General features: G+C 52.6%; 6 protein-coding genes across 6 annotated transcripts; 4 read left to right on the top strand and 2 right to left on the bottom strand.

The window, feature by feature from the left end:
• Positions 1-581: 581 nt before the first annotated feature.
• Positions 582-2,161, top strand: M406DRAFT_268831 (putative salicylate hydroxylase; the record flags this gene model as incomplete). The annotated part of the gene is made up of 3 exons (XM_040917968.1): positions 582-1,262; positions 1,374-1,583; positions 1,673-2,161. The coding sequence occupies 3 exons, from the start codon at positions 582-584 to the stop codon at positions 2,159-2,161; spliced, it is 1,380 nt and encodes a 459-aa protein (XP_040771930.1).
• Positions 2,162-3,609: 1,448 nt separating this feature from the next.
• On the top strand, positions 3,610-5,240 carry M406DRAFT_282835 (uncharacterized protein). Its single transcript, XM_040918491.1, has 2 exons — positions 3,610-4,189; positions 4,272-5,240. Exons 1-2 carry the CDS (start codon positions 3,830-3,832, stop codon positions 5,025-5,027), a joined length of 1,116 nt encoding a protein of 371 aa, XP_040771929.1. The 5' UTR covers positions 3,610-3,829; the 3' UTR covers positions 5,028-5,240.
• A 1,838-nt stretch (positions 5,241-7,078) lies between these two features.
• M406DRAFT_18130 (uncharacterized protein) lies at positions 7,079-8,306 on the top strand (the record flags this gene model as incomplete). The annotated part of the gene is made up of 5 exons (XM_040915424.1): positions 7,079-7,206; positions 7,310-7,399; positions 7,527-7,750; positions 7,873-8,057; positions 8,169-8,306. Coding segments are annotated over 5 exons (765 nt in total), but the record flags the coding sequence as incomplete, so codon positions are not given.
• Positions 8,307-9,742: 1,436 nt separating this feature from the next.
• M406DRAFT_268359 (Piwi-domain-containing protein) lies at positions 9,743-12,720 on the top strand (the record flags this gene model as incomplete). The annotated part of the gene is made up of 4 exons (XM_040917932.1): positions 9,743-10,670; positions 10,796-11,053; positions 11,139-11,710; positions 11,803-12,720. Coding segments are annotated over 4 exons (2,676 nt in total), but the record flags the coding sequence as incomplete, so codon positions are not given.
• A 424-nt stretch (positions 12,721-13,144) lies between these two features.
• M406DRAFT_268648 (short chain alcohol dehydrogenase) lies at positions 13,145-14,104 on the bottom strand (the record flags this gene model as incomplete). Its single annotated transcript, XM_040917954.1, has 2 exons — positions 13,145-13,531; positions 13,616-14,104. 2 exons carry the CDS (start codon positions 14,102-14,104, stop codon positions 13,145-13,147), a joined length of 876 nt encoding a protein of 291 aa, XP_040771926.1.
• A 508-nt stretch (positions 14,105-14,612) lies between these two features.
• Positions 14,613-16,390, bottom strand: M406DRAFT_358409 (uncharacterized protein). The gene is made up of 2 exons (XM_040923884.1): positions 15,944-16,390; positions 14,613-15,767 (listed from the first exon to the last, which is right to left on the bottom strand). The coding sequence occupies exons 1-2, from the start codon at positions 16,031-16,033 to the stop codon at positions 15,150-15,152; spliced, it is 708 nt and encodes a 235-aa protein (XP_040771925.1). The 5' UTR covers positions 16,034-16,390; the 3' UTR covers positions 14,613-15,149.
• Between the last annotated feature and the right edge of the window lie 1,761 nt (positions 16,391-18,151).

The raw sequence follows: 18,151 nt of genomic DNA, 5'->3' as shown, positions 1-18,151 counted from the left end.
TAACAGAGAGACGCGGAGCGAAGACTCAGGATTGGCAAGAGCGGTCGTGAGATGCTGTGAGCGGATCTTGCCGAGCGTAGAGGACTTATTTTTATACCTTGGTATATATTCCACCTACTTCCACTACTATGGACGGACGGACCCTCTCTGCTAAAGTTCACTAAATTCAATTATGGACTAACACCTACGCAGGCGCCTGCCTTGTCTTCTCTCCCTTCGATTACGTCACACCAAGTTCGCGATGGGACCAGCAATCTTTTTGTCTCCTTCGTTCAAGATGGATTATCTTGTGGGTTCTCAGTAAGGTCGAGGCAAAGACGTGAACTACATTGAGCACAGAAAAGGAAACAGCAAGGAGCAGAAAACAAAATAGGGAAAAAGGATCAGATACAGCATCAGCGGTTTGTCCTCTCCTCCCTTGATTGACTCTGCTACACTGGAAACCACCCAGGTGAATCAGGACATTTTCAGAAACTTGACATTCTGCAGCTCGCTACATTCACCTTTATCTGCTTACACACCCGTTCAACTGCCGTCCGTGGCGCACTGTGCTGGATTTTACGTCCTTCCCCGTTGTCAATATGGCGACCCCAGCTCAGAAGAAGCCCTTCCATATCGCCATCATTGGCGGCGGCATCTCAGGCCTCATGCTCGCCATTGCTCTTCACAAGCGCAAGATTAGCTGTACCATCTACGAGCAGGCTGCTGCTTTTGGCGAGATCGGCGCGGGCGTGTCCATCTCGCGCAATGCCGTGCGGGCCATGGAGGTGATCGACCGCAGCGTGGTCGGCGCCTTCAATATCGTGGCCACGCGTAACAAGTGGGAGGGCAAGAGGGGCGTGTGGTTCGACTTCATGGACGGCATGTCGCATGAGCCAGCGCCTCGCCTCCAACCACTCTTCTCCATGGTCGACCCGGGCGTGGGCCAGAACGCCGTGCACCGGGCACGGTTTCTCGACGAGCTGGTCAAGCTGCTGCCGAGAGGTGCCGCGCAGTTCCACAAGAAACTCGATCACATCCTGGATGATAGGATCGGGTCCGGAAAGATGCTGATGAAGTTCAAGGACGGGTCGGTGGCCGAGGCAGACGCAATCATCGGGTGTGATGGCATCAAGTCACGCACCAGGGTGTCACTCGTGGGCGAAGGCCACCCCGCCGCCACGCCAGTGTATACGCACAAGTATGCCTACAGAGGGCTGGTCCCCATGGACGAGGCCATTCACGTCCTTGGCGAGGAGAGGGCGGTGAACGCGCACATGTGGGTGGGTACTTGACGACATGAATCGACAGGCAGTCAGGTTGTTTGTCTGCTGCGATGTCTTGTTATATTTGTGTATAGACGAGAAGACCCTCTCGCTGACGGCCCACCACAGCTCGGCCAGAACAGACATGTCCTAACATTTCCCGTCGATCACGGCGCAATGATGAACATGGTGGCCTTTGTAACAAACAATCGAGAAGAGTGGCCTAGCACGAGCAAGTTGACCCTCGCCACTACCAAGGCCGAGGCCCTGGATGATTTCCGCGAGTTCGGCGAAAATGTCAAGAATATCATCCAGCTCACGTCGGATCGATTGGACCGGGTAAGCTTGAGCGTGCCTCCCCAGAGTTGATCCATCAAGCTCCGCGCCACTTGCAAAGTTGACAAATAATGGCTGAATCATGGCTGCAGTGGGCCATCTTCGACCTGGGCGACCACCCATTATCGACATACTACAAAGGCCGCGTATGCCTGGTCGGTGACGCAGCACACGCCACCTCTCCTCACCACGGCGCGGGAGCGGGCTTTTGCATCGAAGATGCCGCGTTCTTGGCCTCCCTGCTCGCAGACCCGCAAGTCACAGAGCCCCTACACGTAGAGGTCGTCTTCGCAGTGTACGATGCGCACAGGCGGGCTCGGACGCAGTGGCTGGTTCGCAGCTCGCGGCGTGCAGGCAACCTGTATGAATGGCTCACCCAGGACGTCGGCACAGACTTTGCCAGGATGGAGAGGGAATTGGCCCAGCGGCTGGGCCACATCTGGGATTTTGACCTCGAGGACTCGATCCGGGAGGCTACCAAGGACCTGCACCGGCGACTGAACGTGCCGGGTGTCCACAAGTGCGACTCCCAGGTGATGCCGTTTATCACGAACGAGCAGGACGGCGTGGAGACGCAGTAACAGAGGAGAGGGCGTGGGGTCGCTCCCCCGTCGCGAGAGAACTGTTACGTTACTTGTGACATAATGTGTCCACCTTCACGTTTGCTTTGGCTCATCCAATTACTAGAGAGAGCAAGAAGCGGTTCAGTACATCTGGTTGCTTGCTATGCTTTAGGCCAGATGAACGACTGATTAATTACTACTTTGGGAGATAAGTTTCTGGGGCGGCAACAGCGGGATATTGGGATCCGGTCCGGCTTGGTGGTATCCGGACTGCGCCAACTCAGAGGATTGCCCATGGACCATGAATCACGGCCGCTGACACTTGGGAGACGGACGGGAAGGATCTCTCTGTATTCGACACATAGACAGAGCCCCATCGTGGAATCAAGGACGGACCAGAAATTACTGCTTTACGCCGTCCAAAAGGACGGGAATTCACATGGAGACGAGCTGAGTCTGGAATCAATCAAGGAATGCTGATGGCAGAAACATTTTCCCCGCATGATTTACATACTTGGGATCGGATGTTTCCCAACCGGCATTTGGATAAACATCGGCCACGTTAACCCGTTGGGCTTCTAAGCTTAAATTATGGATCTTCTCCCACGACATCAGCAGAAGGCTTATTTTTATTCCCACGTACTAACGTACAGAGTCTTGTGTGTATCGTTGGGAATCACAAGAGAGAGAGCAAAAAAAAGAGACCCGGATGACAGTCTTTCCGCCCACAGCCACACTAGAGGACGGCTTCCAGCTCACCCGTTGCATCCGGCACTTGGCATATACCCAACCTTTGTGGTATTACATATTTTAGCTCTGTTTATTTTCTTTTCTGGCTAGCCCATATGGATCAGCCCTAACCAGCTGGGCGGCATCTTCCCAGCCGCGTTGGCGCATCCTGCAGCTCGCCTGAGCCAACCACCACCCACCATCTCGCTCGAAAGCTGGCACTGCGGCCGCCCTGTAGTGCCAAAAGGCCAGATCCCAATTTTAGGACATATGACAGCTAGAGTGGGCCTTTTGGGGGTTGTGCTCTGCTACCACCGCTCACGCCAACTCAGAACTCACAGACAACAACCCGGTGGTGCTTGTGCTTAGCACACCGCCCCCTTCCGCTAATTCGGGACGCCAGTCTTCTATGATGATGACAGTGATCATCATGATGGAGGAGGCTTCTTCTCACTACCAGATGAAGGTATCCAGTTGACAGTGGAAGGCGGAAGATCCGGGTTCCGAACCAGGGTTGCCCAACCAGCTGGAGAGTGGCTTCTTGTCATGCTGTCATAATACCCGCTTGTGGCAGTACAGTCGGTGCGTTGTACTGCACGTACTGTAGGTGGTCGATTGGCGAACGTCAGCCGTTGTCTCAACGATTGCCCCCCGTTGCACTGCATTCCACTCGTTGCTGTTAGCAACTAAGTATCTTTGTATTTCTCTTGGTGAATGGTTGGTGGTGTTGGGGCTGTGTGAGAGCTGCATCTCAGTACATATATCGGGCTGTTTCTTTCCCTTTTCCTCCCAGAGAGAGTACGCTTTTATTTTTTGAATCATCATCTGATCTCTCTCTCTCTCTCTCTCTCTCTCGATCTTCCTCTCCATCGTCTCATGTCCTCTCTGAAGTCTTTGACAAGCCAGACTACAATCCCTAATACCACTCAGTAAAAGATCATCAACATTCCTCCCAAGATGTATAACCTCCCTCGAATTTTGGCTGCCACAGCAGCCATTGTTGGCCTCGTCTGTGCTGCCCCGGCCAATAGCGGGCGAGGTTTCAGTGATCCCACCGACGATGGGTTCCCCAGCCCCAGCGCTGAGCAGCTTGCTGCGATCGAGAGCATCGCCGGCGGACAGATCTCCAACGCTGCCCCTCCGCCCAAGCTGGCGGCGAGCAGCCTCACGGCCTTCCAGCTGATCGCTTTCAACGAGAATTTCGAGGTCGGCTTCTTCTCGTCTCTCATCGACAACGTCACCGCCGACGCACCGGGTTACAACCTGGAGGCCACGGAGAAGCAGCAGGTGCTTGACGTCTTGAAGGCGGTCAAGGCTGTAAGTCCATTTGCCCCCCCCCCCCCTTTCTGCTTCCTCTTCCTTCGATGATGTCAAAATATAGAACTGACACCCACAACAGCAAGAAGAGCTTCACGCCATCAGCGCGCTCGCCGTCTTGGACCACTTCGGTGCCTTCGCCCCTCCACCCTGCACGTACAAATTCCCCACGACTGACATCAAGTCGGCCATCGCCCTCGCCGAGACCTTCACGGCCGTCGTCCTCGGCACCCTGCAAGATGCCAGCCAGCTTCTCGCGACCAACGGCGACGCAGCTCCCGTCCGCACCATCGCCGCCGTCATCGGCCAGGAGGGTGAGCAGACTGGTTGGTACCGCGCCCTGCTGGGCCTGAAGCCCAGCGAGAAGCCCTTCCTCACGACCTCAACCGCGGCTTTCGCCTTCTCCGTCCTGCAAGGATTCGTCGACGAGTGTTCCTTTGACCCGGCCACGGAGATCCCACTCCCCATCTTCCCTGCCCTTTCGGTGGTCAGCGGTGAGGGAGGCGCCAACGTCGCTGCTGAGGACCAGACGCTCGAGTTCAGCGCGGACCTGACCGACGCGCCGGCCGGCTGGGACCAGTACCAGGGAGGCAACGGTGAGGGTCTGTACGTCACCTACTTCACGGGCCTGAACGTGCCCATCAGCGAGCCTGTCACCGTCTGCAGCTGGAGTGGCAATGTCATCACTTTCCAGGCGGCGTTCCCCTACTCGGAGAATGTCATGGATGGGCTGAGCCTTGCGGCGCTGACGACAAGCGGAAACTTCACCGACCCTGATGCTGTTCCGGACGCGACCCTTGCGGCGCCTGGGTTGATCCAGGTCAATGCTGCTCTCTGAATAATTTCTTGATCAAGGGATTTTCTTTTTTTCTCTTCATGGTATACCTTATTCTAGGGTTTTGGGGTTTGGCGTACGAACTATTTATTCATTGGTTATATTCTTGTCCTGAATACCCGAGTCTGTCGAGTTACGGAATTTTTTAGTGCTTTCGAAAGAAAGAAAAAAAATAATGGAGACAATTGATACAAATACACGCCTTCTCGAATTGATGCCATTGTTATGTTCCATTCTCCCTTGTGAAGCGCTGGTTCATCGTTATTAAAATCAATTCCATAGAGCTGGACGGGGCATTTGGCATCTTGTGGTGTGAGACCTTCGCCGAACTTCGAGGTCGACCGGGGACACTATGGCGGCGGCCCTCGGCTTCCTTTTGTGATTGCAGTATTGTAGTTGCCGAGTGTGTGTTATTGGTTTTTTTTCTTCTTCTCTTTCTTTTTCTTTTCCTTCTTCTTCTTACTACCTTCAAAGTTAGACTTTCTACTTCCTTAACCTCAAACTTCTCTCCCCAAACGTTATGTATACCATCAGCCCATGCATACGCGTCTGTCAATCGTACGAGCTTTAACCCTCAAGCAGTATCATCCGCACGACCGGTAATGCTGTGGCCAAGCAGCCGTATCCCCGAAACTAACACATCCCCTGCATGAACGCTGAAAGCCACGTCGACCAGCCAAACCCTCAGATTTGCAGTTCAAATTTGTGGAGTGGAGTTTGAGCTCAACCTTGTTACCCCAGATTCTGCTGACGGGTCGTTGGGGGTGGAGGCGTAATTCGGAGTGGCTCTGGAGCTAAAAGGTGCATGCGGATCCGCGATTGGGGCATGGGGTTGAGGATGGATGGACCCGTCATTGAGGCGTGTGTACTACGTACGGCTGTTTGAAATGTGTTCCTTCCAAAGTGCGATGGGGACAGAACAGCTCGTCCTTGTGTTTTCTTTGGGCTGTCTCTCTCTTCTTTGCGTTTTGGGAGGGGTGTTCAACCCTTCTTTGCCTGTCTGTCCCTTGACCGGTCTCGACTCGCCCATATGCGGTACAGTTCCGCTAGAGGAAATCTATCAGCTAAATATTACGATTAGCTTTCCTCCTGATATCGCTGAACAATGAAATGATGGAGGACACACCCAACTGTACATTCGATGCTCCTGCAGTGGTCTGTACCCCATGGAACTTTATACGTATCCCATGGAAACTTTACAGGCCCAACTCCACCACTGCGTCCCCCCCCCCCCCCAAAAAACCCCCACAAAGTACAGTACCGTAACGCCAAGAGGCCTGTTCGGTACTTTGTCTCAGCATCTCCTTTGATCCTGCCCGGCACGCAAGAACCTTCGGGGTGCACAGAGTGTCCAGCTCCAAGCCTCGCCGTAACGGGTTCCAGGATGGGCCCAACGTGCCAGAGTCCCAGCCAGACCAGCCTGCAAGAAGCTAGACGCGCGCACTGCCAGGGCTTTTGTTTCTCGGAACCGCTCCTCACCACCCCTTCTTCCTCCACCTACTCTCGGGGAGCTCACTACGTTCCAGAGGAGCCAAAGATGAACACCAATCGGCATCCTCCTCTGTGGGGTACTTTGGTGCTCAGCTTTTTCCCCGCTGAGGCTTTCGACTAGGACGGGGGAAGGGGACGTGTGGGTGGTTCTTTTTACTAGGTATGTAGACCGGATACGTGGTAGATCTAGATCTAGTGTGTCAGGCAGCACCGACGAAGGGATGGGATGACTTCCCCGAAGGAAGAGAGCGTGCGAGTGTATGTGTGATGGGGGGCAACAGGAGTGATGCACCACAATCCAGAAAAACTCATTAAGGTGGACCTATCCCACTCTTGGTGGTCTACCTAGGTGGCCCTCGATGCTCTTTCTTTTAGGTCTTGGCCTGTACTCATCCTTTGGATAGCTGGTTCTCTTCAAGTTATACATCTTGTTCTTATTATTATTCCGTCCTTTCCACCTCTCCATCTCAATGGCAGCCACCATCCCCCAGAACGGCCGAAGGCCCTCCAAGGTCGAGATCGCCGAGGACAGTAGCTACGACCATACCGATGATGTCGAATATGCTCTGAACAGAGCCAAGACGACTGGCGCCGTCTCCATCTCGGCTGAGCTCTTCGAGAAGCTGTACCTATCACCCAAGAATGAGGTCAACGGGGAGTTGAGGAGGACCTTTGGAAACCCGACGCCAATGTAAAATACCTATACTACGCCCTCATACTGTCACTATCCTCCACCATCATGCGCTTTCTTTGGAGGTAATCACTTTGACTAACGACTTGTGTCTTTTCTCTAGTGGCCTCGTCGGGTTCCTTCTCAGTCTCAGCCCCCTATCCTGCTCGCTTATGGGATGGCGAGGCGCGAGTAGTACTGGTGCCGTAGGAATGTAAGCAGACTTTTTCCTGGCAATGTTGGTCGCTACCTACTTCTGGTAGATAGATCAATGAGGGAGAAAAATATATTGAGAGGTACTACACGTGGAAAGAATATAAAGCTGACGAGACACTACATAGTCCCGACTATTTCTTCTTTGGCGGCGTCCTTATGATCCTCGGCGGGATTCTTGAATGGGTGCTCGGCAACAGCTTCCCTTGCGTCGTCTTCGTCACCTTCGGCGCCTTTTGGCTCACCTTTGCGGGTACCCTCAACCCAGCCTTCGCTGCGTATTCCTCTTATGCCGCCACCGGACAACCGGCAGCAACAGGACTTGAGACGCAAGGATTTAATGCTTCGTTTGGTCAGTCACCTTCTATTCTGATCTTTCCCCCACTGCCTCCCACGGACAACAAATGAACAACTCTGTCTTGTATGTATAAACTAGAGAATAATATCTGACATACTGATTTGTCTCTTGACCAGGCTTCTTCCAAGTCTTCATGGCCGTCGTGTGCTTCTGCTTCCTCCTCGCCTCCGTCCGCACCAACATCTGCTTCGTCTTCATCTTCTTCACGTTGTTCCTGACGTTTACCATGTTGACGTCTGCCTATTGGTATCTTGCTGAAGACTATACGGGCAATGCTGCCACGGCAGGAAAATTCATAATTGTAAGCCTTCCAATAATATGACCACACCATGCAAAGGCTTCTTCATGGGAAGGGGGACCGCAAGAAGAAAAAAGTAATTACTTTGCTAACCAATACTCTCACTTCCTTCAGGCTGCTGGCGCCTTTGCCTTTATGGCATGTATGTTTGGCTGGTGGATCTTCTTGGCTATCATTCTCGAGTCTGTGGATTTCCCCATCTCCCTGCCGGTGGGGGACCTCTCTAGCACCGTAAAGGGACGATCTCAGAGATTGGCTGCTCGTGCTTCTCATCACAGGGGCCAGGCCTGAGCATGGCAGGATCACATCATTGTCAAGGCAGGAGGGGAAGAGGAGCCAGACCTGAACCTTCACTGTACCTTGACAGTACTGTTGGCTGGGAGATTGTCTGTTGATCAGTCTGATCGAACAGGCACATCATGGTCCTGAGTTGTCCAGCCATGTATTCAGAGGATCTGCTGTGTTGTAAACAAAGACGCTGCTATGCTTCTGTGCTTATAGTATTGCGAGCTGAGGAAGATGTGGCTTTCACATCGAGTAGAGTATCCAGAATGAACAACACATGTCTTGGGTCATTGGTATTCTGCCTCAGTACTTAGAGAGTCAGCCTGCGGCTGTTGTTGGGAGGGGGCTCTGATTATTTAACCAAGATGATACTATCAAATGAGTCGAGAGCAGTAGATCTCTCATTAATCACCGATTGTTCACTGAATGTTTAATCTACTACCGGTCTACAATATCCTATTGCAGCACTTCTGAATGGACTTTCCCCCCAATACACCATCTTTTGCACTTTTCTTGGTTGGGTAGCCTTCTCTGCAGCCATGATACATAAATTTTGGACAAAGTTATATGCTTTCTTGTCTTCTGTTTGTGACTTCTTGTACTATTGCAAGTCTCAATGCCCCTAGTGATTAAATCATAAACAAGGAACGTTCTTAATTTCATTTACAAGTAGACTACTTGCCTCTGCCTGCTTGTCATCATGTTTGAGGAATTGCTTGTTTTTCTGATCATCATACCACTCAAACAACCCAGGAACTCCAAAGAAGCCGACCAGATTAGGAGAATCTCCATTATTTCTCAGAGAAATCCTGGAGAGCTCCAGACCTAATCACTGTATATTTTGTCACTGTCATTGATCCTGCATGTCCTCTACATTCTCCCTTTATTCTCGTCACTGCAATCCTTAAGTTACCCACATGCAAATCACCAAGTCACCCAAAATTCTCCGTTTGCCTTTACTATTTAAACAGCTTTTTGCCAGGCCCCCTTCGTTATTTCTTGCCTTCCTCAGCAAACCCACCATCAACAGCATTTACAGTGCGTCGTCTCGGTGCCATCAACCTGATTTTCTTGTAGTCAATTGTATGCTGATTTATCTTTTTTTCATCTGGCAGGTAACTTCATCAACCAACATACATCATGCCCAGGCGTGGTAAGTCATCTGGTCGCGGCTCAAGCCGTGGCTCCAGCCGTGGCTCCAGCCGACATCCTCAACCACCAAGAAACTCCCTGTATGTTCTCCTGTGTTTGCTGGTGTGCCCAATACTGGTTGGAGTACAAACCATCTGACATATCAACACAGCCCCAGCGGAAGCCCTGCTCCTTCATCCACCCAAAACACCGGCAATGCTGGCAGCTCATCTGCAGCCGAGCTAAGTCTCAGCCAGTTGAGCATTAGTGGCGATTCATTGCCTCCTCGACCATCCTATGGCGCTGAGGGAACCCCAATCATAGTACAAGCAAACTATGTCCCCTTATACCTGACTCCTGAGGCGGTTTTATACAAGTACAAGGTCGACATAGAACCCAAGGCTGTGGGTCGTAAGGCCGAACGAGTAATCAAGCTTCTCTTTCAGCAGAACAATCTTGGCGGAGCAGCCACAGATTTCAGGGCAGTCATTGTAAGGCAGAAGCAAGAGGATAATGCCAAGTACAATGTCAAATATTTTGCAGAGGATGAAGACGAAGCCAAGTCAGGTGCGGAGATCTACCATGTAGACGTCCACCTGAGCCACATCCTCTCGATTAAAGATTTCCTGGCCCATCTCGGAGAGCCTTCTGCCATGCCGTACGAGCACAAAGACGCCATGATCAATGCCTTGCAGACCCTGTTCCTTCACTACTTCAGGCGCAACAACAGCCTGCTCACAGTGGGAAACAAGACTTTTCCCATTTCTGGCCCCGCGAGCAAGACTCAGGCCCTGGGAGAAGGTGTGGCCGTGTACCAAGGGTTCTTTGCGAGCGTCAGACCTGCCCGTCTTCGACCCCTCGTTAACGTCAGTGTGGCCTACAGCGCCTTCTACGAAGCTCCCGGTGGTAACCTGGCGTCCTTGATCTCAGCTTTCGGTTCCACAGACAATTACCACATTGAGAGATTGCTCAGGGGCTTGCGAATTCAGAAGAAGTTCCTGAAGAAACGCAACAAGCAAGGGCAAGAAGTCTTTCCCACGAGAAAGATATTTGGTCTTGCTTCGCCCGAGGACGGCACGCCCAAGGCTGGCGACACCTCGAAGAAGTCACCACCACAGGTCAAGTTTTTCGGCGCCGGAGCGAAAAATGTCAAGTTCTCCACCGACGATGGCTGGTTCACTGTCTACCAATATTTTGAAAGTGAGTGATTATATTCGTATTCCCTCGTCACTTTCGCTTCATAAACCCCCTCTCATATCTATCCTGTGTCCCTCCATGTCGCAATTTCTAGACTATAAAGTGTCCTGACATCGAGATATCCAAAGAGCAATATGGCATTCGACTACAGCGGCCAGACTTGCCCGTGATCAATATTGGCTCCCACGAACATCCAATTTACTTGCCACCAGAGGTCTGCGGCGTTCCAGCTGGTCAGCCGGTGAAATTTGCGAACCTAAGCTCAAAGCAGACAAGCAATATGATCAAGTTCACCTGCAACAACCCCATTCAGAACTTCCGGCTGCTCACAGAGTATGGCCTCAAGGCTGTCGGCTTCTCTGACGACCCCGATTCCGTCTTAGTGAGTACCATCAGCTCGCATTTTGATTTGCTGTGAGATAAAAGATTTCTGACCACGAACGTGTTTCGAATCACAGAAAAAGAACCAAGAATTCATGAAGTCCGATGCCGATGACTTGTCACGTGTTAGAGGTCGTACTCTCAACAAACCTCGCCTCGTGTACGGGGACAGAACTCTCAATGTTGCCAGGGCATCATGGAACCTTATGGGCCAGAAGCTCAGCTGTCCTAATAACGCGACCAAATCCTGGGGCTGGGTGTATGTGAGAATCGCGGGTCAAAACCCCGCCTATGAGTCTATCAACACATTTCTACCGACCGTGATGGAATTTCAAGACGCCATGCTCTCCTATGGGATTCGACTAAATAAGTCCCAAGACGGCCGAGACATAGCACGCGCGTGCATTCTGCAGAACCAAAATGATCCTGCGCTCGAGACCTCCCTGGAAGCCTTCAGGGGCAAGGACCTTGTGTGGGTCATCGTCCCTGCTGGCTCCAAGTTGCTCTATGATCGAATCAAGTACTTGTCAGATGTCAAGCTGGGAGTGATGACAGTTGTTTCCGTTGACAAGACTTTGAAGGAACGCGACCCCAGATACCAGAGCCAATATCTTGGAAATGAGGCTCTCAAGGTCAACCTGAAGCTTGGAGGAATGAACCAGGTGAGTTGCAATCATTTCCTCACTGTACGATCCGGATCGTTAAGTATAGCAAGTCATTCTCATGCTAATCATTTCGTGCCTTGGTAACTCAGCGCATCACTTCTGGCCTACACTTCATCTCCGAGGGCAAGACGATGCTAGTCGGTATTGATGTGATTCATCCCTCGACAGACCAAACCAGGGGTGGAATGCCCAGTGTGGCGGGTATGGTAGCCACTGTAGATAGGCACGTTGCCCAATGGCCCGGAGTGCTCCAGGTACAGCAGAAGCGGCAAGAGATGGTCTCGGACCTCGAGCCTATGCTCATCGCCTGTCTCAACAAGTGGAAGCAAGCCAACAACGGAACCTTACCAGAGAACATTCTCGTCTATCGCGACGGCGTTTCTGAAGGCCAACACCAGGAGGTCCGCAAGCACGAGCTGCCACTCCTCCGGGCAGCCTGCCAGGCTGTCTATCCGCCGGCCAGCCAGGGGATGGGCCTTCCTCGGATCACCATCGTCATCGTCGCCAAGCGCCACCACACGCGTTTTGCACCCGGCGCCGATGGCGCATGCGACAAGACATTTAACTGCGAGGCTGGCCTGGTGGTGGACAGCGGCATCACGGAGCTCGCGTCCTGGAACTTTTACCTGCAGGCACACAGCGCCATCAAAGGCCACGCGCGGCCTGGGTTCTACACCGTGGTGCACGATGAGATCTTTCGTTGGTACAAGCCCGCGAATAGCAAACCCACCGCAGCCGACGTCCTGCAGGAGGTCTCTCAGAGCCTCTGCTACGCGTTCGGCCGGGCCACTCGTGCCGTTGGCATCTGCACACCTGCTTACTACGCCGACATCCTGTGCGAGCGGGCTGGGTGCTACCTGCGTGCTTTCGAAGCGTCGGAGGCGTCTGGTGGCATCTTCTCCCGCAGAATCACTGAGTCCAGCGAGCTCACGGACGAAGACATGCGACGGCTGCAGAGGGAGATGGAGACGCACGATAACTTGAAGGCCAGGATGATCTACATCTAAGGTAGGGAGGGTCGAAAGAAAGAGAACAAAAATTCACCATTTTTGTTATGCTGGGTGAGGGATGGTTTTGTTGCTACGTGAGAAGCATCAGAGAAAGTCGGCCCTCGTAGGATCGGAACAATTATGTGGGGTGGGGGGGGGGGGGTTCCACTGTGGCCTTACTTTCGATAGGGATTCCAAACATGGGTAATTTCCTGATATTGCTTTCATAGTTCTGAGATTGTGTGTGGGTTCAATGAATGTTGCGTTCTTTTCTCGAAAACTTGATTGCTCGACTGTGCCTCAAGAGTATTTGCTAATACACTCTTCGTGTTCGATAATGTACATCTTGAGTCAGGTTGTACTCAAGTGACTTGCCTCTGTTTATTACGATTGACTGTGGATAACAAACTTGAACAGCATCAGCCATTTACTGGTAACATAACTATGCAGACGCATGTTTGACTTTGTTGACACCGCCATCAATCACAATCTCCTGTCCAGTCACAAATCCAGCCGAGATGAGCCAGACGATGGCTTCTGCCACATCCTCGCCGTACCCAATGCGTCCTACTGGATGATGCCGATGTCGAGCCCCATCGATGCCTTTGGTCCACCACATCTTCTCGGGTGCCTCATCTGCCTCTCTGCACTCGTGATCCACAAAGGTGAAGCCGGGCAGGATAGTGTTGCACCTGATCCCCCACTGCGCGCCAGAGATGGACATGGCCTGTGTAAGGCCGAGGATGCCGGCCTTGGAGGCGGCGTAGCCCTCGCAGTTGGGCTCTGACTGCTTTGCGCGAAACGACGAGATGTTGATGATACACCTGCTCTGGCGCTCAGGCCGGGCAAAGCCGCGGCGGATACTCTCCGGGATAAAGCCCGCAGCGGCCTGCGCAGCCTCAGGTCGGATCACAGCCTCGTCTGCCTGCGAAGGCTGCTCGCCGGCTCTGGTCTTCATGAAGGGGATGCAGGCCTGGCTGACGAGGAAGGGGGCGGTGAGGTTGGTGGACAGGTAGGCCATCCAGTCGTCGAGCACCGCTGGATCTTCCATGGTGCGTTTCTCTTGAAAACGGGCCCTCGCGATGCCGGCATTGTTGATGAGTACGTCGATCTCCCCGCCTGGGAAGAAGGTGGCTGCATGCTGGATTGTCGAGGTTATGGCGGCTGGGTCTCGCAGGTCACAGGCCATGTAACCTATGAGACCTCCTGGCGGATGCTGTTGTTGTTGCTGTTGCTGCTCAGCTAGAATCTTGGGGATGTGTTCTGTCGCCGTGTAGATCAGCTCCGGCTCGTTAATATCGATGAGGAAAATGTTGTGGTCCAGCGACGCCAGGTGGCGCGCAGTTACCCTGCCGATGCCTCGCGCCGCACCGGTGATGACGATGTTCTTGCACGTTGACATGTCTTCTCGTGCTGAACCCATTTTTTTTCTCTTCCCTTTTTCTTCTTCTTTCTTTCCTCTCCTTCGTACGAGGGATCTTGTGTTAGGAGTTCGTGATGAGAAGAGGCCGATCGTGACGAGAACGGTTTCATGGTCTAACCACTGTCCTCCGTTCGGAGGTCTCCTTCCAGTTAATATATATCAAGCCTGACTGTGACAGGCTGTGAGGATTTTAGCCGGGCAGCCAGTCCAGTGGAAGTCCTCCTTCCCGGAGGTCATGCGCCACAGTCTACGTCACGAAAGACACACGGCTGGGCGGACCGTCTTCGCCCTTGGCTGGTGTACTGTATGGCCTCTTTCTACTCCTTACTGTATCAGTTGTGTAATTCTCAGCCCTCCCTGCATGGTGTCACCGCCTGGGTTTTGGGGGAGGGGGGAGGGGGCGAGGGTTGAGGGTTGAGTAGTGCATGCAGTGATGAGAGTAGTTTGATCTACTACTATCTTGGGCTTCGCTGGGAGGGCCGCAGGTCATCAAAGCATAGTGCTCATTCTTGGATTAAAGTATGATATGTACAAGAATTAAGCTAGAGTCTTTAGGCATTGACTCTACCGTTGAGAACGTGGAGAAAAGAATCCATCCAGCCCATTCCGTTGCGCCGGCTGGGTTCACCCGTCCCGGATGCCCTTTTGTCGTCCCTAGGTGTTTTGGTCGGAGGAGTTTAGTGAATTTTTTTGTCTTTTTCTTTCTTATGGATCCTTTTTCCCGCCATGATTACCAGCCTGTTTCTTGTGTGTGTGTCCCTTGTGTGTTATTGCTGTTGATGATGTCCTCCTGTAAGTAAATTGAACTGCTCTGCTTGAAAAAAATAACACCATTGATGCTCAACAATCTTGAAGCCTCGTCAATGAATCTACCCGAACTCTCTTTTCCTTCCTCCCAATCTTTCTTTCTCCCTCTCCCTCGCTCTCTCTCCCAAGTACGCAGTCGCATGTCTCGTAGGAGTTCCAATATGTCCTGTGGCCCATCTTCCTCCTCCTTGTCCTCCTCTTCGTCTTATTCTCTCCCTCATTCCCGGTGTAGGAAGCTGTTAAACTTCTTCAGAAACTTCATCTTGCCTGGTTTCGGCGTCTTGATGCCCATGCCGGCCAGCTCCTCGTTGCGCTGCCGCTGCTCCTCGTCGGTCACCTCGCGCTTGCGCCGCCGGTCCGCGCGGACGACGGAGAAGAAGGCCTCCTCGACGTTGGTGCCCAGCTTGGCGCTCGTCTCGACGAAGCCACAGCCCAGCTTCTTGGCCAGGCTCGAGCCCTCGAGTGTGCCGACCTCCCTCCGCGTGTCCAGGTCACACTTGTTGCCGACCAGGACTACGAGGCTCGGCGCGAAGGGGAGGTCGTCTGGGTGTCGGTCTCCGGGGTGCCGCCTGGTCTCGTCGAGCTTGCGCTTGGTCTGGATCACCTCCTCGAAGAGCCTCTCGGCCGCCTCGAAGCTCGACCGCCGCGTCACGTCGAACACGATGACGAAGAGCTCGTTCTGCCGTATCCACTGCTCCCGCAGCGCACCGTACTCCTCCTGCCCGGCCGTGTCCAGGATCTCTAGGTGGCTGGGGATGCCGTCGATGACACACTGGCGCCTGTAGCTGTCCTCCAGCGTCGGGTCATACGTCTCGGAGAAGACATGTTTTGTGAGCTGTACGCGAAGAAAAGAAGAGGCGTTTTTGTCAGCGTCACTCTTGTTTCTCTTTTGAATCTCTCTCCCTTTTCTGTTCCGTCTTTTATTGTCGCAGAGGTTCCGAATGCAAGAGAAAGAGAGAGAGGGATAGACAGAAAGAGAGAGAAAGAGGAAGAGAAGCGCAAGGGACGTACATTCACTGTCAGCGACGTCTTGCCTACACCGCCTTCACCCAACATCGCGATCTTGTCGGTGATCTTGCCCGCCCCTGGTGATAGCGCCATCTTTGAGTGATAACTCTGGGTATCTCTGTTTATCGACTCTCCTAACGTCCTGCTCTTTTTTCCTTTTCTCTTCACCTCGACGGTTGAAAAATAAAGGGGATGTTCCGCCCTTGGCGTTTGTCTTTTACCGGTATCGACGTTCCGATGGTATCCGTATATGGGGCTGATTACGGCCGACAGGAATCGGAGGATTGTGTTGTTGTGATGAGCGAAACAGTCGAGCGAAGTAGAGAGAGGCAAGGTTGAATATGACAAGAGACAAGGATCAGAGAAATAAAGAATATTAAAGAAGAGTACGAGAGGATCAAATTAGAAATAAAATAAAAAATATTAGAGAGAAAAAAAAAGTCCCAAAGACGGTTTGCGAGAGAAAGTGGTCGAGAACCTGCGGAGGATTTCTCGAATCTTTGGCTCCGAGGCTCCTCTCTCCTCTTTTCTCCTTGCACAACCATACACATGCACACACACGCACGCACGCACAAGGCGGAAGTTACCCCTGATCCTCAAGGTGGAGCCCACCCAAGGATTTGGTGACCGGTGCCCTCGGTTGCTCACACCTTACCTACCTACCCCCCTCCCCTTCCTACCCCCTCCTTGACTCCAGCAGAGCAAGTTGGCCAATGGAGGACTCGGCCGACAATCTCGAAGGGGCCAATCTCGGCTAGCAAGAGGACAAGAGAGGATCCGTACGGGCGCAACGGGGTCTTTGCGAACAGGGGCGGGCCGTTCCCCCGGATCAGGCTGGTGTGGTTCCCCGGGGGGTCCACAGCGGCGCTGGTTGACACGTGGGGAGATTGGCGTTAGGTTTGGAGCCGTTACCGGTCCGCCGGGCTGGGTGCAAGTTTTGTGGCGTGTCTGGGTTGTGTCTCGGCTCTCCCGGGGGGGTTTTGTTGTCGTCGTTGTGTGCGAATGCGTGCGTGAGTGAGTGTGTGTGTATTCTTAAAGCAGAGTGTGGTTCTGGGAGATGGAGATGGGTCCTCTCTGTCTTCTTCTCCTTCTCTCTTTTATGGTGATCCTTTCTCTCCAGAGGAGTATCTGAGATGACGGCTGACCCCCGAGACACTACACCACCAAGGGGAACAAAAAGAAAAGGGGGCCGCGTAGAGCCTCCTCGGTTTAAGGCTCAGTGAATAGCGGTGGAGCTTACTGTTCTTGCTAGACTTCTTTTCTGTGTCTTTATGGCCGCAGGAAAGCGTTTCTGTATCTGACGTGAGATTCACTGAAAGTAACTTTTCTTCTTCTTGGCCCCCTCCCCCTCATTGCCAATCGCCTCGTTGCAAATTATGACCTTCAGCTAGCAGTGCCAGCTGCGTTGGATCGCATACGGCTTCGAAGTGAGTTGGAGCATTGCAGACTGTATTGCATATCACAGAGCTCAAAGAGATATTTGGGTGGTGGGTCATGAGAGGGCTGTCAGGGATGCTCTCAATTTAGGTTTGCGAAGAGGTGTGAAGATCCAGAAAACCCCCAACCAAAACCATACTTCTGCCACGTGAGAGAGTGAGAGTCAACGGCTGGAGGCCTCGGGTTTTACTGCCTCCCCGTGAGCTCGGCATGCTTGCTGATTTACATATCCGGACAGACAGTGCCATATATGGAAAGCTTCATGCAACGTCGTACTATTTAAAACTTCTCCGCACGGTTTATCCTCATTTTAGCTGTCCTGTCCGCCTTGGGGAAGGGGAGGGGTGTGTCCCAGACTGAAAAATGCCTAGAGCAATCATTTTGTGCGTGGGGGTTTTCTTATTTTATTTGAACCACGCCCCTCCCCCCCCCCCTTCCAAAAAAAAATACCAAATCGAAAAGACAAACAGAGAAGAAAGAAAAAAAAAAATTCATCCCGCCTGTTCACTTCAGGGTCCTGTCACCTACTAACCCTCGTTTGCGAGGTTGATTGCGTGCGGATATGGTAGCGCATGTCCGAAATTAAACCGAGATGGGCCTCGTGGGAAATAGTCCTACACTGGTAATTTAGCGGTGGCCATTACCCTTCTGTCATTTCTTGGCGCTCCACTTGAATCTGGTGATATTTCCCTTGGATGGTGTACCTTTTCTTTTCTTTCTTGTAGGTCTCATCAGGCTCCCATCCTGAACCACCGCAGACCCGTCCCTCGATGA

Source organism: Cryphonectria parasitica (assembly GCF_011745365.1).
Source record: "Cryphonectria parasitica EP155 unplaced genomic scaffold M406scaffold_9, whole genome shotgun sequence".
Classification (NCBI taxonomy): domain Eukaryota; kingdom Fungi; phylum Ascomycota; class Sordariomycetes; order Diaporthales; family Cryphonectriaceae; genus Cryphonectria; species Cryphonectria parasitica.
The sequence above is the reverse complement of the archived record's forward strand: the minus strand, read 5'-3'. Positions and strand labels throughout refer to the sequence as shown.

Coding starts and splice junctions, on each gene's coding strand:
- M406DRAFT_282835 (XM_040918491.1), top strand. CDS start 3,830: ATGTATAACCTCCCTCGAATTTTGGCTGCCACAGCAGCCATTGTTGGC. Junction 4,190..4,271: donor TCTTGAAGGCGGTCAAGGCT/GTAAGTCCATTT, acceptor CACCCACAACAG/CAAGAAGAGCTTCACGCCAT.
- M406DRAFT_358409 (XM_040923884.1), bottom strand. CDS start 16,033: ATGGCGCTATCACCAGGGGCGGGCAAGATCACCGACAAGATCGCGATG. Junction 15,768..15,943: donor AGACGTCGCTGACAGTGAAT/GTACGTCCCTTG, acceptor CTTCGCGTACAG/CTCACAAAACATGTCTTCTC.